Source organism: Ylistrum balloti, unplaced genomic scaffold (assembly GCF_031769215.1).
Source record: "Ylistrum balloti isolate Yb309-2 unplaced genomic scaffold, AGI_CSIRO_Ybal_v1 Utg369972, whole genome shotgun sequence".
NCBI lineage: Eukaryota > Metazoa > Mollusca > Bivalvia > Pectinida > Pectinidae > Ylistrum > Ylistrum balloti.
This window is the reverse complement of record NW_026782064.1, coordinates 1,672,055-1,697,494: the sequence shown is the minus strand read 5'-3', so window position 1 is coordinate 1,697,494 and position 25,440 is coordinate 1,672,055. Positions and strand designations below refer to the sequence as shown.

General features: G+C 35.2%; 1 protein-coding gene across 1 annotated transcript; it reads left to right on the top strand.

The window, feature by feature from the left end:
- Positions 1-17: 17 nt before the first annotated feature.
- Positions 18-25,111, top strand: LOC132547665 (zinc finger MYM-type protein 3-like). The gene is made up of 18 exons (XM_060211452.1): positions 18-192; positions 2,806-2,842; positions 4,033-5,390; positions 5,840-5,897; positions 6,238-6,326; positions 6,613-7,882; positions 11,469-11,543; positions 11,897-11,944; positions 13,658-13,725; positions 14,136-14,298; positions 15,255-15,436; positions 15,662-15,788; positions 16,737-16,943; positions 18,999-19,448; positions 20,087-20,212; positions 21,324-21,581; positions 22,333-22,450; positions 23,312-25,111. Exons 1-18 carry the CDS (start codon positions 106-108, stop codon positions 23,499-23,501), a joined length of 4,911 nt encoding a protein of 1,636 aa, XP_060067435.1. The 5' UTR covers positions 18-105; the 3' UTR covers positions 23,502-25,111.
- Positions 25,112-25,440: the final 329 nt, after the last annotated feature.

The following is a 25,440-nucleotide window of genomic DNA, read 5'->3' as shown; positions in this document are numbered from 1 at the left end:
CCCTCGTGTTACATCTGAAATTTGACATTGCCAATTTGGCAACATTTCATATCAGGATAGGTAAAAGAGACCTGCATTGAGGACACCATTTGAAAAGCCGCGGCAATGAATGAAGCAGGAGACGGTACACTATTGGCGTCTGATCAGTCTCAGAGCACAAAAAACTATGACAAAGATGCTGTGGATACAGAGGTAAACTATCAGAATTTATTAGTAGGTTTGCAACTTATTAAAAAAGATTCATTAATAGTACTTCATTAATTCTGATAAATCAGTTCAGCTGTAGCATACATGAGAAGGGGGATAACTCATTCTTGACCCCCCACCCCACCACTTCAAGCCTCACAAACCAGCACAATACAATTGCTAAGTATGTAGAAAATTGTTAAGTAATAGATCTTTACAGTAACATGGTACATTGTTCAATCACACTGTAAATAAAGGGAGGTTTTGAACTTGGTTGAGTTTGTGAATTAATGTTATGATTATTATAAAAGACAACTTACAAAGCAATAATAACCAATTAACTTTTTGTGATGTCAATACATGTTTTATGAACATTGTTAACAATAACGACTGAGGATTCAGTGGGCACTAGTTAATGGTTTTATTTGAGGTTAATAAATAAACTATGTGATGACTACTTGTATTGACCAACATCAAAATGCTATAATAGCTAAATATCATTATCAAAAATGATTTTTTTTTTATTTCAGGAAAAAAATCAATTTAACCCAATATGAAATTGAAATCATTCAGAGATGATTGAATTAAAAATTCAAATAAAACAATGTATTTCTTGTCTGTGTGAAAAACAAGGAAACTGATGTTGATAATAATGCCATTTTCACTATCAATTAAATTTTCTTGCATTGTAAAAATTGTTATATTATTAATTTTGAGTTGGTATAACAGTAACATATAATGTTTGAAATCGGAAAATCAGTAAAAGGAATAACGCAAACATTGTAATAAAAGACTTTAATTAATCCAGAAAAGCAATATTCACCGAGGCTTAGGTGAATATCAATGTTTAATGATGGATGTCAATAATTTTTTTATTTACTTACATGTATATGTAATCTGACTTTGAAAACAATCAGAAAATTATGAGAAGTTAAGAAAATTGCAACCCAAACTCAAAGTCAGTAACATGAAAAAAAGACAGATTTACATAATATAGAAAAAGTTGACCAAGGGGTATAGGACCAGAGGTTCAGGAAGGGTAAGCCACTTCTGGTACATGGATGACAACCATCATTTAAAGCTTAGCCAAAATGCCTGCAATAATTAATTGCATTAGTATTGAATGGCATCAATTTACATACACACTAGAATAACAAACAATTCTACATGTTATATCAACAAATGATAAGTCTGTTATACTTTGAACAATGATATGGTAAAATTATTTAAAAGTTTATATTTTTAACAGAATCACTGTCTTTTAAAATTTTCATACATGATAAATAGTCTGTGACCCATCTTTTGTAATTATCCCCCATCCGGGGGATATTAATTTGGGTTCGTCCGTTTGTCACACTTTTATTTCCGTGTTCTAACTTCCCCAAATATCATCCGACTTGGGTGAAACTTGGTCAGCAGATGCATATGAGGGCACATAAGACTGTGTTCAGCAATCAGCATCATCTGTTAATATCTGTGCATACTAATTAGGTATCCTTTCATTTATTGGTTGGTTAGTTTTTGTGCTCTATTTTTCCTAAATATAATCTGATTTAGATGTAACGTGAAGTCCCACAAATATTATCAGTTTATCATTAAACTATATCATTGTACATAGCATTATGACATGTTTACTCCTAACCTCTAAAATATTTACTTACAATATGTTTGGAAAGCGGGGGATGTAAATTCCATGAAGTTCCTTGTTAGCACTGATCTCGTTTTGATAGGAAGTTGAAATATTATGTTATGCTGGTGTGTCAAATGTTTTTACTGTAACTTTCCTGGATCAAAATGTCCATGTCACAGAAATCACTTGATTCAGGCAGACCTGTATGCAGGTGACTGGCAATTTGAAGTTGTATTGTGTTTTTGGCAAATCTTCATGAGTATCGCTCTCTCAACCAGAGATCAAAGGCATGAGTCATATAATATAATTTGGAATCACATGACAATATTTTAGTCAATGAGAAATAGTAGAACATATTATTTCACAATACTAGAAAATATAATAGGCAAATTTGATAAGAAGTTATAGATTTTTTCAGGCTCAGACTTAAATATAGATCAAACTAATTTCAAAAACGTGCCAACCATGGGTTCTCAATAAATGTAATAGTAATGATGATTTATAATTAAAGAAACAAATGGCGATAAGTTGTTGATTTCATGAATTAAAGAATATTGCCCTTTCATACAAACAAAAAAACAAAAAACAACCTAGACTTGCTGTCGTTTTTTACATGCTGCTGGTAATATTACTAAAATGTTTGTTAGAAAATACTCTTGATGAATGGATTGTAAAGCAGCATTTCAGGATTATGTCACTGCTTTAGATTTATAAAAAAATTTAACTTAAACTGTTTGATTATAGTTATCAATATGACAAGTATTTTTACAAAATAGATTATGGGCATTGATGGAATTTTTCTTGTGTGCAAAACATTTCATAGAAAAGCTCTTACAATTTAGATCTGCCCTTGTCAGGTGGGATTGTGGTTTGTTCAGAATTCAAATCTGCTCTTATCAGGTGGGTTTTATGGTTTGTTCAATCAGTTTTATCATACTTTTGCTGTTGTTCAGAGATTTTATGATCACTGCTTATTATTTTTCTTGCAGCTGAGGGATGTTGAACAGACTGGTGATAACACAACAGGTGGGTAAAGGACCAGTATATATGATATTAAATATGTATTTTACTTTCTACATCTATTTAAAGGCAGAAATGGCAAATGTTTTCCCACTGGTATTAAAGTGTAGCAGAATTGAAATGCGTCAATCATTGGCAACCAGGTAGCTCAGTTAGCAAAGCTTCGGTCAAGATTATAGATGGTCCTGGGTTTGAATCCAGGTGTGGCGGTGCATTTTTCTGCTCCTGTTACATTTGGTGCTTGTGACCAACTTTTGTTTCAAGTTGGTGAAGGCTTGAGAAGGGGACACCTGAAGCAGGGTTGTAAATAGATGAGTCTTTGAGGGGGCATGGTAGCAGAAAAATACAGTGTCCATTCTTAACACAATTAGTAAAGTGCTCATATATAGTTTGAAGAGGCTTGCATTTGAATCCTGGTCTGGTGGTGTATTTCCCCACTCCTATTACAAGGTAATGATAGAGCTCTGTGATACCTCAGTCAAGTAAGGCATTGACCTACATAACCTTGAATGAAGATATGCGGTTCATGGTTTAACACTACCTACCTGCAAGGGTTTGTGTTTCTCAGGAAACTGAGATACTGACTGGCCTCTGCTGATGTGATTGTGTCCTTGGGTAAGACACTTCACCTTTAATGATGTGGATCAGTTGTTCAGTGAGCTAGTCAACAGTTTCTATAAGGAGACTCACCTAAAACTGACCCTGGCTTTTCACTGTGTCATAAACCCAGCAAACAATTCAGTCATGCTTATGAGAGACCATGTGAAAACCTAATACTATTGGTAGCCCTTGTCCTTGCTATATCTTCTGTTTTCATGATTTTTGTCGTTTTGAAAAATCTCGTAAACTTTTGTAATTTTATTGATGTCTGAATTTTGACATTTCCTGAAAAATATTCAATTCTGAATTTTTTGGGCCCTCATAAGAAAAAGAGTATTTGCAAGACTCCTGAGATGAACCGAAACTTCTAATCATTTCAAGGGATGATGTTTCATTGTCTGGGTAACAGAAAAGAAAATGCAGTTTACTAACTTCATGATTAACTATCTCAAAATAATACTGCTTCAACATTGAAAGAAATTGTGATTAACTGTATTTCAACCTTTGTAATTTTATCTTCTATCATAAAACCCATTATAGTAATATAGTATATTTGTGAAATCAAATCAATTTTGATCAGATTGTTTATCTTTCAGAAGAAGCTGTGAACCAAAATCTAGATGACAATACAATTTCCAGCACAGAAGAACAAAAAGTGGAAGACATTGAAAATGAAAAGGAAGAAGATATTGAAACATTGGAAACAGCTGATGCAGGAGATGTAGAGAACGTCATCAATGATGAATCAGAGAATGCAGAAGGTTTATTGGCAGTTGAGGACACACAAACTGCTGATGCTTCAACTGCAGTTGAGGACATACCAGCTGTAGATGATTCATCGCCAATAGAGGACACACCAGCTGTAGATGATTCATCGCCAGTAGAGGACACACCAGATGTAGGAGATTCATCACCAGTAGAGGACACACTAAGTGTAGATGATTCATTGCCAGTAGAAGACACACCGGGTGTAGCAGAAACAGAGGAGCCTCCAGTATTAGATAACTCACCTGTGGCAGAAAAGACATCACTAGAAGACGATTCTGCTGTTGTAGAGACTACATTGACAGAATCAGAAAATGTTGACAATTTAGAAAACACTGAAAATTGGACAGAAAACCAGAGTGATGACCAGACCATGCAAGTAGATGAATCAGTTTGTCAAAATGACAGTTTACACGATGAGTCAGTTTTGGAAACTTCAGAGACAAATGAAGAGGTTACTGCTGAAACAGAGGAAAACAATACACCTGTTCAGTTGTCAGCAGAGGAACAAGATATTGTTGAGGAAGATAAATTGCTGGAAGATGTGGAAAACAAGGAAATGATGGATGATTCTGAAAATAATGAACGGAGTGAAAGAATGTTAGATGAATCCCAACAAGATGAAGGTCAGGCTTCTCCCGGAGATATGATGCTTCAAATCGGCTCTGTTACTGGAAATGCAGAGATGTTAGAGGACAATGAGATGATGGATGTTGACCAAAATTCTTCTCAGAAAGAAACTGGGGAGGATAGTGGAAAGGTATCTGATGCAAATGAAAGCAACAAAGATGATGATGTTGAAATGATAGACACAGAGAATGAAAGCAAGCAGAAGCTTGATGATAAAGAAAATGGCGTTCAAGAAGAGGTTGGAGAAAAAATTGCACATGTCAAAGATACAGATAATGATACTGAAATGAAACAGGAAGGTGAAGTTACATTGGAAAAAGTAATAACTGAACCTTCAGAAGACACGAAACCTAAATCAGCAGAAGATGATGAAGATGATGATGTTAAGATTATAGACATTCATTCTGATGATGAAGGAAACAAGGCCAAAGATGAAAAAATAACGATGAAAGATGATAACAAAGATGAAAACAAAGATGAAAGGCCTGTAGTGGAAAATGGAGAGATGTGTCTACAGATTGCCTCAGTCAGTGGAGGGGTTGACATGCCAGAACAAAATGTAAGTTTCTAGAAGATCTTAAATCATTAGTATGAAAATGTTGTTGATATGTCATCAGAAGAAATCAACCACATACAAAACAGCACTCTGGCTCAGTATATGTATACATTACACCAACTACTGCTGGGCAGGTACATTGTTTTCTTCATTCATTGGGTAGTAATGTCAATGTGAAGATTGAAAGGGGAAGTGTAGTACCGGGACCTTGTATTAGTATTAATAGTACTTTGATTTCATCATCCTGAAGAATCATTTAATTGGTTTTATTATTGTCAGCATTATTCTATCATGAAGAGATGCTAACTACTTGGAAGTCACAATCGGTATGAGATGGTGCCTGAATTCACAGAGACCTACAAGGATAATCAAACCTGCAAATCATAAACATTTTACTATTTACAAACAATACATCTTTTTTTATTCCATTCTCTTATATGTAAATTTCACAGTTTGAGGAAAAGAAAGAAGACAAAAAAGAAGGGGAACTCAATATCAAAGAAGAAAATGGTAAGATCCTGTTTACTATCATGTACAGCAAACTGTCTAAGGTTTAGTAAGGAAAATTATAAAGTCTTTACAATTATTTGTTGAAACTGAAATTGAGGTAGCTGAAAAATTAATGGTTTTATGTTGTGGAGTTGCAGCTTTCTTGACACAAATATAATATAGGGGAAAAACTTGACTTTTCAAGGCCTCACATGAAGTCAGTTCCTGTCAAATGTTGATGTTTCATGAAACATTATTTCAGAATGGATAACTGAACTTATGATTTAAAGTTAGATTTCAGCAGAGTTCATATTTATTTCAGTTTTAGCTATTTAGTTTGTAAATCATGTTACATTTTCAGTTTCCAAAGAAATCAAACAAGAACCTAAAAGTGGGGAGACGAAAGTTAAGAGTACATCCAAAACTCAGACCTGCATTGTTTGTCAAAAGGTAGGTATGAGAAATAGATATGTTTGCATGTGATTACAAACTGAGAACAGATACTTTTACAAACATAGTACCTTCAGCATTTCATTAAATTGGAAGAAAGCGTGATGTTCTTGTTTGAACCAAGAGTTTACTACTAAAAAAATTCATTGAAAAAATGCTTTTTTGTATTATTATGGTTTAGTTTTCTTATGGACAAAAAGGATTGAAGTGGTTGATCAAGATGTTCGGATCTATTTACATTTTTGTGTTGACTATTTTATCACCTTTTGTGATATTTCTTTTTCAGATTGGTAAATGTAAATATAACATTGTGAGAAATGGAGATATCAAGCATCTGTGTGATGATATCTGCTTCAAGCAGTTCCGTGCCAACCCCACTATGTTTCTTCGTGCATCAGCTGACAACCAGGTGACAAAGAAGCCAGAGGGTCCTGCCCAAGCCCCGCCACCACCTGTTCCTCCACCTTCTCAGGAGAGATACAAGACATGCTCCATATGTCAGCTGATGAATGTAAAGACATCAAAGCCATTCCTCAACTGGCAATGTATGGACTTCTGTGGTGAGGACTGTTTGGGAAAATTTCAAGCTGGACTGAATGCTGCTTGTAACTATTGTGGTCTTACTGTTCAGCAAGCCTCCAAGGGTAAATTCTGTGCTCGGGTTGATAATGATGTCAAACAATTTTGTTCTGGCCCTTGCTATAATGAATTCAAGAAGAGACAAAAACTTTGCGAATTTTGCCAAAAGGATGTTACCAAAATATCTGATGCTTTTGTAGCACCAGTTGGGAAAGATGCTTTATTCAAGGACTTTTGTAGTCAAAGCTGTTTGCAGAAGTATGAGGAGAAATCCAATCGTGATGTTGAGATTGTTGGTATTGACCGTCCTCAGAAATCACAGGTGCCCCCTAAAGGGAACTTCCAATGTGCTGTTTGTAGGAAAACAGGGCCTGTGAAGCATGAGATTAAATTGGAAGGGAAGATGAACAGATTGTGTGGCGATCCATGCTTCTCAGCTTTTCAGTATGCCAATAAACTGACCATGAACACTTGTGACAATTGTGGTGTCTACTGCTACAATGAGGGTATGGCACCACAGTATATACAATTTGAAGGCCAACAGAAACGTTTCTGCAGCTTTATGTGTGTGAACACATTCAAAGCTCTGAACAAAAAGGTTGTATCTTGTGCATGGTGTAATTGTAAAAAGAGCAACTTTGACATGATCGAGCGTGTTGATGCCAACAACAAGTACCAACTGTTCTGTTCACTCAACTGTCTTTCATTATACAGAGTGAATCTACAGGCGACATCCAATCAGGCGGTGGTCTGTGACCAGTGTAGAAAGTTTGTACCTGCCCAGTATCATCTCACAATGAGTGATGCTTCAGTTAGGAACTTCTGTTCCTATCAGTGTGTCATGACATTTCAATCACAGTTTGCTGGAGGATCTAATAAATCTCAGACACCTATAATGAACACTGCACCACAAAATCAGAAAACGACAGTAGGAAGAACCAATACTAGAAACACTCCTACTAGAGCTTCCTCAAGAGGTACACAATTTTTTCCCCCTTTGATTAAATGTGGTAAAATCACTGATTCTAAAGTAATTATCTTCTGCATCTATCAGCAGTATTATCGATTAATAAAGTAAGCACAGTCTAAAGTGTAAGGCTAGCTGATGTGCCAAATTTTTTCTCAATGGTTTGAATTCAGGTGGTTTTAAGAGTAGTTTGAAGCAAAGTGGATGTATTTTTGAAGGAAGTCATCAAACAGCTATCAACTTCCTCTATTTGACTTTAAAGGTTCAATTTTTAAAGATTTTGATCTCTCCTCAGAAATAGAAAAAAACCTATAAAGTAATAAATAGACTTAGACAAAAGAATTCCATTCTGTATGATTGCTTTTCCATTGTTTTTTGTTTTGGGGAATGGGCTATTTATTCCAGTAATCAGACATCAGGACTCCAGGTTTAGCTCTTATTTAGGGCTCTTCCGGTAAAACATTTATCCCACCCCAGGACTATGGGTTTTGTGAAGGACTATTCCAATAAAGCATTTACCCCACCCCAGGACTATGGGTTTTGTGAAGGACTGTTCCAATAAAGCATTTACCCCACCCCAGGACTATGGGTTTTGTTAAGGACTGTTCCAATAAAGCATTTACCCCACCCCAGGACTATGGGTTTTGTTAAGGACTGTTCCAATAAAGCATTTACCCCACCCCAGGACTATGGGTTTTGTGAAGGACTGTTCCAATAAAGCATTTACCCCACCCCAGGACTATGGGTTTTGTGAAGGACTGTTCCAATAAAGCATTTACCCCACCCCAGGACTATGGGTTTTGTGAAGGACTGTTCCAATAAAACATTTACCCCACCCCAGGACTATGGGTTTTGTGAAGGACTGTTCCAATAAAACATTTACCCCACCCCAGGACTATGGGTTTTGTGAAGGACTGTTCCAATAAAGCATTTACCCCACCCCAGGACTATGGGTTTTGTGAAGGACTGTTCCAATAAAGCATTTACCCCACCCCAGGACTATGGGTTTTGTGAAGGACTGTTCCAATAAAGCATTTACCCCACCCCAGGACTATGGGTTTTGTTAAGGACTGTTCCAATAAAGCATTTACCCCACCCCAGGACTATGGGTTTTGTGAAGGACTGTTCCAATAAAACATTTACCCCACCCCAGGACTATGGGTTTTGTGAAGGACTGTTCCAATAAAACATTTACCCCACCCCAGGACTATGGGTTTTGTGAAGGACTGTTCCAATAAAGCATTTACCCCACCCCAGGACTATGGGTTTTGTGAAGGACTGTTCCAATAAAGCATTTACCCCACCCCAGGACTATGGGTTTTGTAAAGGACTGTTCCAATAAAGCATTTACCCCACCCCAGGACTATGGGTTTTGTGAAGGACTGTTCCAATAAAGCATTTACCCCACCCCAGGACTATGGGTTTTGTGAAGGACTGTTCCAATAAAGCATTTACCCCACCCCAGGACTATGGGTTTTGTTAAGGACTGTTCCAATAAAGCATTTAACCCACCCCAGGACTATGGGTTTTGTGAAGGACTGTTCCAATAAAGCATTTACCCCACCCCAGGACTATGGGTTTTGTGAAGGACTGTTCCAATAAAGCATTTACCCCACCCCAGGACTATGGGTTTTGTGAAGGACTGTTCCAATAAAGCATTTACCCCACCCCAGGACTATGGGTTTTGTGAAGGACTGTTCCAATAAAGCATTTACCCCACCCCAGGACTATGGGTTTTGTGAAGGACTGTTCCAATAAAGCATTTACCCCACCCCAGGACTATGGGTTTTGTGAAGGACTGTTCCAATAAAACATTTACCCCACCCCAGGACTATGGGTTTTGTGAAGGACTGTTCCAATAAAGCATTTACCCCACCCCAGGACTATGGGTTTTGTTAAGGACTGTTCCAATGAAGCATTTACCCCACCCCAGGACTATGGGTTTTGTGAAGGACTGTTCCAATAAAGCATTTACCCCACCCCAGGACTATGGGTTTTGTGAAGGACTGTTCCAATAAAACATTTACCCCACCCAAGGTATTCAGGTATTTTAGGGCTATTCCAGTAAAGTATTTATCATACCCCAGGACTCTAGGTTTTGTTTAAAGTACCACCCAAAAAATATAATTGATAATTTGCTCAGATGTAATAGGCAAAACCCCAAACAATGGATAGAAGTGTTTTTGAGACTTGGGGTCAAGTAGATGTTTTCCTATGTTTAGTTTTTTAAGTGCTTTGCTCTATATGAATAATCAAACTCCTGTAAAGTTGAAAGGTCAGTATTTTGACCACTAAAATAATTTTGACCTCTATTCTGTATTGAAAGAAATCATGTTCATTACTGTTGTCTAATGAAATTTTATCATAGGCTATAAGTGATATTTGACCTGTAATGGTAGAGAACAGGTATCTTTGGTGTAAGTCTGTTAGTCAGAACTATCACATTATAAACAGGTATCTCCTGGTGTAAGTCTGTTAGTCAGAACTATCACATTATAAACACGTATCTCCTGGTGTAAGTCTGTTAGTCAGAACTATCACATTATAAACACGTATCTCCTGGTGTAAGTCTGTTAGTCAGAACTATCACATTATAAACACGTATCTCCTGGTGTAAGTCTGTTAGTCAGAACTATCACATTACAAACAGGTATCTCCTGGTGTAAGTCTGTTAGTCAGAACTATCACATTATAAACACGTATCTCCTGGTGTAAGTCTGTTAGTCAGAACTATCACATTATAAACACGTATCTCCTGGTGTAAGTCTGTTAGTCAGAACTATCACATTATAAACACGTATCTCCTGGTGTAAGTCTGTTAGTCAGAACTATCACATTATAAACAGGTATCTCCTGGTGTAAGTCTGTTAGTCAGAACTATCACATTATAAACACGTATCTCCTGGTGTAAGTCTGTTAGTCAGAACTATCACATTATAAACACGTATCTCCTGGTGTAAGTCTGTTAGTCAGAACTATCACATTATAAACACGTATCTCCTGGTGTAAGTCTGTTAGTCAGAACTATCACATTATAAACACGTATCTCCTGGTGTAAGTCTGTTAGTCAGAACTATCACATTATAAACAGGTATCTCCTGGTGTAAGTCTGTTAGTCAGAACTATCACATTATAAACAGGTATCTCCTGGTGTAAGTCTGTTAGTCAGAACTATCACATTATAAACACGTATTGTGTATGTAGCAAAGGACATCATGATCTCTTATAACTGTTGATACATATAGACAGTAAAGTCTGCATCAATGAGCCTCTTTCTTGTCTTAGATTCTCATAATTTTCACCAAATCATGCAGTCTTCATATAATAAATTGAGGGAAACTCAGTGATCTTAACATTTTTCCAAATGGGCCAAATTATTTCATTATTTAAATTATTATGAGAATTCGCTAAAGATAGTGAATCAAATGTGGTTGTTGACATTGATATAGTGGGCTTATTAGAATGGAGGGAAAAAACTGGACGGAAGTGGGAATCAGAGATGTCTTCATGGCCCCTGTCTCTACCTGGTTTATTAGATTTATCATTAGACAACCCTTATCAATATGTGCATTGTATTTTGTATATATCTGTTGAAGTGGTTACCTCTCAGCAAAAACAGACACATGTGCCAGTCATCTCCAATGTGGTTTCCTTATCATCTCAAAACACAGGTAAGTTTAACAACTAGTTATCATACATTCCTTGTTTTCTCCCATCCTCTGCTGTACTGTTAGATAGATTACCTAATATATGAGACTGACACAGATGTCTTTTTTATTTAAGTTTGACTTTACAGTCTTGCATTAATAGTCAGTTTCATATAAAAACAGTACCATTAGATTTGTGTAGAAGGTAGGACATTTATTATCTCATTTGATACATTTTAATATAATTTGATTTGAGATTTACATTTCTCCATCTATAACATGATTTTGATATAAAGGTTTTGTCATTTTCAAATTTTATCAACACTTTTACTTATAGATTTAAGTATGAAAATGAACAAAATTTTATCTTGCTGCAGATGCAAGCAAGACCCAGCCTAAAAAAAACAATGTCCAGTTGCTACGAGGTATTTAATTTGCAAAATGCATGCACTTTTAATATCATAGAGAACACTTTATCTTGTTTCCAATTGTATAGCTGAATAACACATTACTGATATACATTATGGATACGTGAGGTTTTTTTTTCTACTTAATATACAAGATCATGCATTATAGTTGACTATTTTGATTCAGTGAATCATCAAAACTCTCAATCAAACTTCTGTATCTTAAATATAATCATTTTAAATCAGGATTTTGTACAGATACAATATGTTTTTAGAATTGAGCTTTTTCAGTCATGTATCTACTTATATACCAGTAAAAAATATTTATTTAAATAGCTAATCATAAACTATGTATTTTTTGGAACAAGATTAGTTTTATATCTTATGCTTAAATACTATATTTAAAAATCTGCTTATAATTTATTTCTGTGTGCTTTTACACGCCTTGCAATTACCCATTGGCTGTCAAAGGGAATGATAAGGAAGCATTTAGTTTATTATAAAGTCTTCATTTGTTTGAAGATTAACCGTCAGAAATTAATGCATACTGATTTGATGTATAATATTATATATATCTGTTGTAATTGGTGTTAGAAATGTACTAGGATGCTTCGGCTGCTTCAGTGATTTCTTTCAAAAAAATTCACCTTTATTTTTGAAAAATTTGTCAAGTTTCTCTCCTTCCATCCTTTAACAAAATGTCTTTGGTAAACAAATATAGAATTACCTTATATATATATACATCTGCTTTTTGAATTTCCTGGCTTCTGTGTATATTTACTTTGATTAATCAGTGTGTAAGACCATGGTCTCATTTACAAAAACTAGTAAAAGAGATTAAATAGAATTAGAGATGAAAATGATGATCCCAGAATTGGGTGAACGGTGCTTTGGTGTTATGATTTAATGCATGCTTTTTTATGCTTGGTACACATGTAGTTTGATATTTAATTCTTAGTTTAGAATGCCGCTTTAATTAATATTGCTAACTATAAAGATACTTTTGTTCCTGTTTAAGAATGAGGATAATATTCAGCCTTCGGCCCAGGTTGTGACCAGTAATATTATGGTCATTTTCTGTATTTAAATACCACTAACTGTTTGAAAGTCAATATCTGTTGCAGACTTTTTCCCATTTGCATACACATAGGGTCACAGTCAAAGGTCTAATATCTACTTCCACTGTTTGCTATTTGTATTTCATTGTCCTAGCCAGAAATTCTCTAAGAATAAATGTCATGTGTGATGTGGTTCATCTGCCAGATTTCAGGAGGAGTACCTTTATGTTAAAGTATGACACAATTATACCTGATTCTATTATACTGTTCTAAAGAATCTCATCAGTTCTTACTGTAAACAAGTCTCAGACAAATGGAACAACAGAAGATAACTTAATGACACATCAAAGACAGCATATCACATAATTGAATGCTAAGAAAATATGTCTTATATAAAACAATGTACAAGATATGAAAGAAATATTGTCTTTTGATGTTTTTTCTTAATCCATTTATATATAATAATGTTGATCAACAACTATCTGAACTGTAGCCAGGCAATGTGGCATTATGTCTGTTAGAGAAGGGTAATTAATGTCTATATATCTTTAACTTGTTCTCCTCATAAAACAAACCCTGATGTATGTTGCTCATGGAAATATTGTATGTTACTCATGAAATTAAAGTGTTGATAGAAATACAGAAATAACCATAAAACTGCTGTATATTCCAGGGCCGCAGCAACAAGCAATGAGAAATACTCAGATGCCAAATCTCGTCAACAGTCAGGCACAACCAAGGGTTTGTATCAACCACTAGTTCTTGTTTCTTTGAGATTTAGGATTATTTTTATTTTTTTAAGGGATTACACAGGTGCGCTGTCTGTGTCTTAATTCAAACAATTTAACCTATAAACCATTCCAGGAATGTACAAAATACTGTCAATTATCACATTGTATCGCGCATAACAATGTTATGTAAATTTCTTGTGTGTCTCGTAACATACAATGAGCAACTTCTTTTGTAACAACTATGTAAAATAGTACTTTTTTATGTGTGTTTGATGTTGGTGAAAATAAATTCATCATAGACAGATTTACCAGTTTACTTTTTTACCATCTGTCAAATAATGGATAGAAAACTTTGTAAATTTCATTGACAAGTGATCAATGTACAGGATTTATTTAATTTAGTGAATTTTGTATTGACAGGCATCTGTTACCACTACAGCCATGCAGACACCACCACAACAGATCATTATCCAACCTCCACCACCAAAGACAGTCAAGAACAAATCACTCTTGTGTAAACCTTTTGTACAGACCAAGGCCACATCCTGCAGGCCCCACACACAGACCAAGGAGACACAGACAGGTAAGTTACAGTTAAGACTAAGGTCAGGTCCTACACACAGACCAAGGAGACACAGACAGGTAAGTTACAGTTCAGACCAAGATCAGGTCCTACACACACAACAAGGAGACACAGACAGGTAAGTTACAGTTCACATCAAGGTCAGGTCCTACACACACAACAAGGAGACACAGACAGGTAAGTTACAGTTAAGACTAAGGTCAGGTCCTACACACAGACCAAGGAAACACAGACAGGTAAGTTACAGTTCACATCAAGGTCAGGTCCTACACACACAACAAGGTGACACAGACATGTAAGTTACAGTTCAGACCAAGGTCAGGCCCTACACACACAACAAGGAGACAGAGAAAGGTAAGTTACAGTTTAGACTAAGGTCAGGTCCTACACACACAACAAGGAGACACAGACAGGTAAGTTACAGTTCAGACCAAGATCAGGTCCTACACACACACCAAGGAGACACAGACAGGTAAGTTACAGTACAGACTAAGGTCAGGTCCTACACACACAACAAGGAGACACAAACAGGTAAGTTACAGTACAGACTAAGGTCAGGTCTTACACACACAACAAGGAGACACAGACAGGTAAGTTACAGTTCACAGGAAGGTCAGGTCCTACACACACAACAAGGAGACACAGACAGGAAAGTTACAGTTAACATCAAGGTCAAACCCCACACACAAGTCAAGGAGACACAGATAAGTTATAGTCAAGAATTAATTCTGCCATCGTTGTAATTTCAGAATATAATTTTGTGTACAGATATATATGTACAGTGTTTTTCCGCTAGATCAGACTCCAAATAGTGATGTGGCCTGCTTAGAGTGAGAAGCAAATTGTCACTTATCTACACCTGTCTTGAAGATAGCAATATCTGTGAAAAATTGATAGTGTCAGATTCACCATTAGAAGAAAATACATATTGACAGAGCCATTGTTTTGTGTTGTAGAGGACGACTGGACGCCTAAGCGATGCCTGGTACCGTTGCCCATTCCTTACTACATCCCTACACCAATGATGATGTACACTCAGTACACACCGGTACCAATCCCAATCCCTGTTCCCATTCCAGTACCATGCTTCATCCCCACAACCAAGAAGTCAGCTAGCAGCATCTTCAAACACATAAAGGTCAGTGTAGTAAACAGTAGACCAGTGGCCATGGTTTAGATGTTGATAGTTTTTTATAATTAGTTATTGAAATAAACATACATGTTAATTCCTTACCATGTCCCATTTAGCATGAAGAGCATAAAGTTATTACGGATTGCACCTTCATTTCCTGTATCATAAAACCAACTGTAGTGTAAAAATTGTCCAGAATACAGAATACTAATTAGACTTACATGGGAACAGGAAATCCAGGAAAGAATACCGTCTGACCCTTTGGAAGCTGAGCTCTTGATGATGGCTGAGGCAGTGGCAGTTGTGGATCCAGACTCAGAATCAGAATCAGACAATGAGGACATTTTGACTTCCGCAAGTAAGTATGGCATGCTAGTCCTGAACAATGTTGGACTTATATGTTACTCTGGTCTAGGACAAATGGTAGTACATATGTAAAAAGATATTTATGGTCTTCATTATCACCCGTAAAACATGTTTGCAGGGGATGTTAGATCGGGTTCTGTGGGTCATTTTCCGGACCAGTGCTCTGAAAACATTGAAAACAATCACTCAAAACTTTATACAGTTATCAAGCTAGTAATGTAGTGGTGCCTTTTGTTATGAGGAAGTTCTCCATTTAAATACTTTTTCAGTTACCATGGAAACAGATAGGTAAAATCACAAAGTGCAGTCCTTTAAGACCTGTTCTTTTAAACTGTTCAAGATAATTACCTAAACCTTTGTATTTATAAAACTAGTACTTTAGTTAAGTACTTCATTTCAATACTTTCAGTTGTATGGATCGATTATAATTAATAAATAGAACCTATTTAACCTGTTGATTATGTAACCATTGTATCTGTGAATGATGCCAAACCATACTACAGGAAAAGATGATCTACATGAAAAAATCAGTAACAGTGGTGGAATGGAGATGATATCTGTTATTATAATATTTACATATGTTGTGATTGATTGTCTTTTCATTAAACAGTGGGGCACAGGGGATAATGTCATGCTTTGCATTATCGTGTTATATGATACTAGTGTTATGGCCTCTAGCACCGATCAGTTATAATGAGGGAAAACTTTTCTGAATTTACAGAATCGTCAACTTATAAAACACAATACTTGTTTCTGCTTATCAAACAATAAAGTGTGTCTGTGCACAACCTCATCATTTTGAAGTTTTACAAGAAAGTTTTTCTGTGTAGTATTTCTGGTATTAAACAGGATCAGAAATTTATAAAATATATATACATGTACTTATTTATATATTATAAAACAAACAAATCAATAGCATTTGATTTTTTTCCTATAACAGAAACTCCAACAGCTGATGAGAATGCTGTGTCAAACTCTCCCTCACCTATGCCTGACCCAGTCCCTGAAGTCACACCCACACCTGGCCAAGCCAACGGAGAGTTTGGTGAAGACATGCTGCAGATGGCCCTTCGTATGGCAACAGAGATGACTTCTGAACCTGTGATGGACCTTGAAAGTTCCATAGACCCTGTCCCTGTAAACACTGGTAGGTTTAAGTAGTTGTGTACTTATCATAGATCCTAGTGTATCTTAAGTGCTTCTTATTGGTATGGATCATATTTCATGCATGAATGGCTTCTAAAAGGCAGAAACAGCTTGGAGATGTGAAATTGCAATTTATGTGCCAGTATGTATGTATGTTTCAGTATTCTTTTACAGAATATATAGTAAATATCGGGGTCATTTAATGGTATTCAGTTATTGATCAACTTCTCAAACATAAATTTTTTTCGTTTTACAGATCTGAAAATATAAGTAAAATTTTCTGAATATTCTGCCACACTGTATGTATCTGACAGAGAATGAGAATCTATCAAATTTTGTATTTACTACGTATTTTAAAGTACAGTACCAACAACAATGTAGAGAATATATGGTCCATGTGTAGATTAATGTCACCTTATCCTATCATTGCCCTATTTGACCAAAAAGCTCAATGTGGAATGACATGCTCATCACCATTCTGCTGTTGTCAGAAAGGTTCTGCTTAATATAAGATATATTGATATAAAGATAAAAAGTGCTGATTGAGCAGTATTTTTATCACTGTAACATAGCTGTCTCTCTCCCAGTAATCAGAATATTTGAAGAACTTTTTTTTGTAGAATTCTTTAACTGATTAACATAATATAAAATACCAACCAAGATATTTAACTAAATTTTGAATTATTATTGACTGATACCATACCAAATTTATTTAATATTTATTGTTTTCCTCTTTTTACTTTTGTTAAGTTTATGAAACAATATGTGATTGAATTACAAATTTGCTATATAAATCCTCAAACTTGATAGAAATAGGTTGGAGAAGGGAAAACACAGAGAAGATTGATTCAAGACCTCACAGTGCAATTTGTGCGGAAAACCAGGATAATTTTATCAATTTCTGCAAAGAAATTTCAGTCAGGAACAATAAAAGAATGTTATTATTCAAACCAACAATGGAAGTATTAAGCTTAGAAGTCAGCAGCCAGATACATCTCAAGAGAAAGATTATGAGTTCAGAGCATTTAATTCTAGCTCCAGGTTTTTATGTAAAGGTTTGAAAAATTATTCAAGAGCCAGTGACTCAGAAGAAAATTCTAGGAACCCTTCTGATTTTTATGTACTTTAGGAGAGAATTTTGTTTAGAATTGGTGTCCTGATGAAGCCCACATAGGTTCAGGCGAAACTGGTCCACAAACCAATAAAGATCCTACCATTTACCCCGAGCTTGTTGAGATTGGTTTCTATCATCGTAATCGTTAAAAGAAAAAAGATACATTGGGAGATCATACTTAGTCTTATTAATGTAACACTGATATTTCTGTGTCCGCATTCATGGCAACTTTCAAAAGCAGGTACACAAGGTCACTCAATATCACCAAAAATCTGTCCAGTCATTTCTTTTAATGTTTTAAATATTCATGCCAATTTGTATATATAAAGTTTGTTGAAAAATTAGAAATGACTGGTTTGGTCGCGCACGTATATTGTTCTTTATTTGTGTACTGTATGTTGAGATCTTGTTATCTATGAGTTGGTACCAATACTGCATGATAATAACATGTGTACCTGAAGTTTCATGATTACGAAATGAATATTATGTTTATCTCACATTTTGTTTGAAGGTCAATAACAAATATCTATTATTCTGGATCATTTTAGAATAAATATTAATTAAAAAGAGGCTGTTGTCTGTTACAGGTAAAGGTAAATCTGTCAATACTTCATTTGGAGAAAAGGCAAAAGTGATTATTTATACATATCAGAAAGAAACAGCATTTCAGCTAAAATCTCTTTATGCTCAGTTTAGATTTTTTGAAATTTTTCAAATTTCAATTTTGTACTGAAATGCATACATCTTGTAGTTCAGCAGTGGTTGAATTGGTGAAATACAGCTTATTTACTTCTGAAAGTATGTTTCAGTTGTAAACAAATAAACCTTACATTGCAAATGATTTCTTAATCATTTTCGAAAAATTTATGCATAAATATTCCTTGCCTCCAATTAACTTTAGAGTCTAAAATAGCAAGTAATGTAACATTTCCTACATTACAGAACCTCCACCACCTCCTCCTCAGGAAGAGGAAGAAGAGGAGCTTATTCCAACAAGAGAGACCAGGTCAAGGGGTCGTGGCCCAAAGAGGTCAGGGTCAAGAGCCAGTCGCAAAAGCAAGCGACAGAAAGTGGCACATCCCCTCGAACAGGAAGAGAAGATGGAGACAGAGCAGGTTATGGAGCAGGAAGTACCAGAGATTCCTCTAGATGCCAATATGTACCTAAAGTACACATATGGTGTCAATGCATGGAAACATTGGGTGGTACTAAAGAACGCCCAGTTAGAGAAAGTGTCTAAACACGGATCTGGCAAACTAAAACTCTTCAAAACAGACATGATGGGATGTTCCGCTGACGAACTCAATTACTCACTGTGTCTGTTTGTGAAGGAGGTGCGGAAACCCAATGGGGACGAGTATGCTCCCGACAGTATTTATTACCTTTGTCTAGGTAAGTTTTAAAGTCTATCATGTAGGCTTTGTCATTCTCTTGTAAATATTTTAACATTTCTTATGATTACAACATGTTCTTTAAAAATCTAAAATTTATTTTTCTGTAAGACAGGCAGATTTTAAGCCAGACTCAGCATGTTTTCTCTGCTGAGACAAAGATAACATTATGTTATTATATCACAATAATGCTAATACAAATGTGTCTTTCAATATTTATGACACAGGCCTATTTCTGTCAGGAGATGTACTTTTTTATTAAGAAATTGTTAATGAAGTTCAAATTATCTTGAATCTTTAATGCTGATAAATAACTTTATTTCAGAGTTTCTGTTATAATTGTAATTGTTGAATGTTATGTATAACTCTGATGAAATACTAACCTCAAAAAACTTCTCTTTAGCTCTAACGGTTGAGCATCAGTTGACTAATAAGCCAGAGGTCCTTAGTTCAAATCCAAGCAGAGGCATTGACACAAATAATGACCTCTGTTACATTGCGTACAATAGGTAGCTCAGTTGGAGTAGTGTCAGATTAGTTTTTCCTGGGTTTTAATGATATAACAATATTAAAAATAACATTGAAATAGATGATGACCAGTGTTACATATGTGACATTTATGAAGGAACTCTGTTGCAGGAATTCAGCAGTATCTGTTCGAGAATAGCAGGATTGATAACATCTTCACGGATATGTATTATGAGAAATTCACAGAGTGTTTGAATGAAGTCCTGAACAGATATGAGCCCAAGATTAACACTGCAGGTAAGTGAACCTTTAAGTATAGCACTGATTAACACTGGAGGTAAGTGAACCTTTAAGTATAGCACTGATTAACACTGCAGGTAAGTGAACCTTTAAGTATAGCACTGATTAACACTGGAGGTAAGTGAACCTTTAAGTATAGCACTGATTAACACTGGAGGTAAGTGAACCTTTAAGTATAGCACTGATTAACACTGGAGGTAAGTGAACCTTTAAGTATAGCACTGATTAACACTGCAGGTAAGTGAACCTTTAAGTATAGCACTGATTAACACTGCAGGTAAGTGAACCTTTAAGTATAGCACTGATTAACACTGCAGGTAAGTGAACCTTTAAGTATAGCACTGATTAACACCGCAGGTAAGTAAACCTTTAAGTATAGCACTGATTAACACTGGAGGTAAGTGAACCTTTAAGTATAGCACTGATTAACACTGGAGGTAAGTGAACCTTTAAGTATAGCACTGATTAACACTGCAGGTAAGTGAACCTTTAAGTATAGCACTGATTAACACTGCAGGTAAGTGAACCTTTAAGTATAGCACTGATTAACACTGCAGGTAAGTAAACCTTTAAGTATAGCACTGATACTTAATATGTATCCAATAAATCTCTATAAATTATTTCACATAAATAATCATTGCTGCCTTGTCCAATTTAATTTCACATGTCCTAAGAATCCTATGAATATTTTGTAGAATATGGTATATTATTTAGATACAGTTAAAATCATCAGTACTCTATTTTCTACTGATGTGACATTCATTTATTTAATGTTAGGACTTTTTAGGTTCTCATCTTGAAGATCTTTTTTAGAATTTTTTTTCCCTCAAATTATTCCAGAAAATCTTCTATTGCTGCTAAATGTTAGGTCTAAAATGAAATATAATATGGATCACTCTGCCGGCGCTCGTGAATTGAGACAGAATTGGACGAAAACATTTAAAGTATATTATGTGTATCCATAGATGATTATGTTACCTTTGTGTCTATAAGAAACTGTTGTACAACTTTATATAGATACTTTGGCAAGGATATAGCTTAAAGATTTAGTTAGGACAAAAGCTCTTTTTTGAGCAATTTTTAAAAAATCTGTGTGACTGTTTTACAGGCCAGCTTGTGTGTCGTATTGAGGAGGAACACCTTTGGGAGTGTAAACAGTTAGGTGCCCACTCTCCTCATGTCCTTCTTAACACTCTTGTCTTCTTCAACACCAAGTACTTCATGCTCAAGGAGGTCGATGACCATATGAAGCTTTCTTTTACACATATCATGAAGCACTGGAAGAAAACTCCAATTGGCAAGAACAACACCACTGGTCGAAGTGTCTATCTACGCTACTACTGCCCAAACCCAACCAAAGTCGCAAGTAGGTGATCTCCATGGCCTCACTGAGCTTAATCATTTGTCTCTTTAGTAAATTATAATGGTTTTGTGCTTGTGGAAACACACAGAACCCAGTGATCTCTTCTCCTTTGTAGGACTTATGTCCGATCTCCAAGATAAAAGTGTATGTTGTGATGTTAGTTACTCAGTCATCATATATATCTCTCTTCAACTTCTTGTGGCTGCATTTATTTTCAGAGGTTTTGCTGCAATCGTATAGAGATTTGGTTCCATGCTATGAAATCACTAAAACACTGTCCACTTTTTATCAAAATTATGTCTCTTTTTGGTAAAAGCCATCAGACCATATGAGTACAAGCAGAACTAATTTGTTTTGCTGAATCAGCTTATTTTTCTATATGAGTATTCTGTGAAGTTAATTTTACTAGAATTGTCCAGAAGCATGTTTGTACCTTGTTACAGCATCTTGTTTTCTTGAGTATATTTAGTGAACATCATGACTAAGAGGACATTAGTTAGGGAGACAAGAGGTCAAATGTCATAATAAGTTCACAGTAACACCAAGGTCAAAATTTTCTGTAAAACTCACTCATCAACCAATTTTTTCTACAGTGTGTAGGTTTTGGTGTGGTTTTAAGATTTGAATCTGTGGTCTATTTTTACCCTTCACATCACTATTTGTTTATAAGAGTGAGTTGTTAATGCTAGAAAGTACATGATGGACAAAACTGTTAAATGCTTTGTCATTCACTGGTGCTTATTCTGTTTTCTAGATGATGTGAACCAGAAGAAGAAACAAAAAGATGAGGTGCCGGTGTATGAACAAGCTGAAAATCTAGACAATCCACTCAGATGTCCTGTCAAGTTGTACGAGTTCTACCTCTCAAAATGGTAATTTTCATGATAAATTTATACTCTGCCTACCGTAATCAGCCATTCTGGATGATATGTGACAGTCATTCCAGAGAGACCAAAGACCTGAGTCTTGATTATTTTTAGGGGAATATACACAACATTAAGTCTAATATTCTGATCACTCTGCTACCATTCAAACATGTGACTGTAAGTTATTCACATCAAACCAGGAGAGTTAATAGTCAGTAAAAAAGTAAAACATCTCTACAGTGTGGAGGTAATTTACTGCCCTGTAATATATTGCTCAAGCTTAGGTATGATATGTTATGAAAAATCATTTAATTTGTGTTACAGTGTAAGCCAGTTTTCATTCCTGTGTGATTACTTTTGCAAAAGTGAATCCCTTTAAATTAAGACAAAGACAAGTCAAACATCGTAGCAATAAAAGAAAGTTAGTTTCTAGAAAACAATTGTAATGACTCGGTCTTTAAGTAAATACAACCACAATCAATTAAAAGACTTGTTAGCTACATGATTTGATTCGATATATCGGTAATAGTGTGTTCAACTTTAAGGATTAGGGATTATAATACACTACAGTACCAATAAGCTGTGCTGGTCAGAAATCCGTTGTGATGTCAATATGGACAATGATATTCTGTCATGAAGTCAACATAGTGCAGCAAAATGGCTACCTCCATTTAATTTTTTCTCCGCATTTTGAATTTCAAAAAAGGACTTGCAAAAATACTTCCAAGTTTTTGTTTCATAAAATTTCATTGAAATGAAAACTCCTAAGATCTTGTATTTCTGAAATGTCTCTTTATGTTACGATGTTCTTTAATGTAGATTGTCCCATTTTACAGTGTCCCTTTATATAAAATGTTCCTTTTACAGCCCTGAAAGTATTAAGAACCGCAATGATGCATTCTACCTAACCCCAGAGAGATCCTGTGTACCAGACAGCCCAGTGTGGTATTCAACCCAGAACCTGTCCAGTGAGGCCATGAATAAAATGTTAAATCGTGCACGATTGGTACGAGAGATTCAGGAAGCCATGCTACACACACAACCTATGTATATGTAATGTTTTACTGTACATGATTAATCAGGGACTTTCATTTTAAGCACATTATTTGTGTGATATTATGTATGATCAGGGAAATTCTGACTGATGTGTTACACAAGACCTGTATATATGCATGGTCAGGGAAATTCAGGAAGCTGCATTACAGTTGGTCTTCATCTGTTATAAAGGACCTGCTTATCTATAGAGGTCTTTTAGAACTTCAAGTCAAAAACAAATATAGTCAGTAATTTGGGTATTGCTTGGAGGACAAACAGCTTCAGAATTTGTGAACTGCTTTTAATTATGTGACTACAGCTGTTTTGTTTACTGTAAATGATTTGCATGACCACTTTGATTCAAATAGATTGAAAATTTTGTTTACATTTTGCATACCTAACTAAGGATACAGCTGATCTTGATGCTATCAATATTTCAAACATGATTATTGTTTCCAATTTTATCAAATTTAGATCATTTGCAATTATTTTTCTTTTATTCAACAAATCAAGGATTGCGTTGAAAAATTTCTTTCATCATGGATGTATTTTGAATTAAACACCAGATGTGTTACTTTGTATTTTCATTCAATACAATGCAGTGTTCAGAGTTTAAAATTTACATGTATATGTACCCCCTGAAAGTTTCTTATTGATTACAATTCATGCTCATTTTCAATTAGACTTTTTTATTGTTTACCTGCTCATCCCTCATGATATATTTGTGTAAGAACATTTAAAAAGATCTCTTGGATCAGTTCATACATTCTTTCAGAGGAACTTTGTTTTTGTGTAAGTACACATGCACAGTAAAATATTTTTTTATTTAAATGTTTCCTGTTTTTCTCTTTACATTTGTTAGGAATTGAATATACATATCATAGCAGAAGTAAAATCTACTAATCTATTGTATATGTATGTACATTATCTTAGCTAGCGCCCACACCTGTTCCACACTTGTAGCACAGTATGCTCACCTGTACATTTGTGAGTGAGGGCACTCGGTACATAGTGCCCTCACTCATTACGAACACAGTTTCATTTTAGTTAGTATACTCACCTGTACAAAGCCTGTAGTTTCAGTAATTAGAGCCCTCACCTGTACAAAACATGTAGTACAGTATCATTTTAGTAAGTATGGTCACCCATATTTATTTTCTCATTCTGTTTAGTTAGTGCCCCAACCCTACATTTTCCCGTAGTATTCTTAGTTTACTTTAACAGAATAACTAAACTAACCTCCTTATAGGACTGTATTTGTTAAGACTCAAAGTCAGGATATATTAACACTTCTTCAATGTAATTATCTGATATCATTGTTGTCTGTTTCATTCATTGTCGTTGTCATCTGTACAAGATTGGAAGCTTCCAATGCGATCAGTTGTGGATATTAGACGACACTTATTACAAGTATTGTCATTGTTTTTGTTTTATGACGTATTGTTGTTTTAATTTTTATATACATTATTCAGCTAAATGGAGAAAAAAGATTATCCTGATCTAGCAGCAAATGAGCAACATTTGAATAATGATTCAGTAGAGAATTGTTAACCTTAAAGGCTTATACAGAGTATCGCTTCTTAGGTATTTGTGCTTATGTACATTCTGCAATAAACAACTACTAAAAAAGTATTGTGATATATTTACATTTTGTTCTTTATTAAGTGAAAGTATTTCTATATATGTCTCGGAGAATGGTTTTAAGGTGTTTGCAATTTCCTGGTCAGGTTGTTTTGCATCGTTGCATCCTCCGTCATGTCCTTAGGATCCTGTCTAACAGAACTGGCACCAATATCATATGTTTTACTTGTCTGTAATATCATGGAGCACAACTACTTGGTCCATATGAAGTAAGTGAAACAATGTGAAACAATTTAATGTCTATATAATCTATGTTGATGAAACAAGAGGTGTCATATCTAACACATCCACCACACAATGTTGTGGGATTTAGCAAAAGT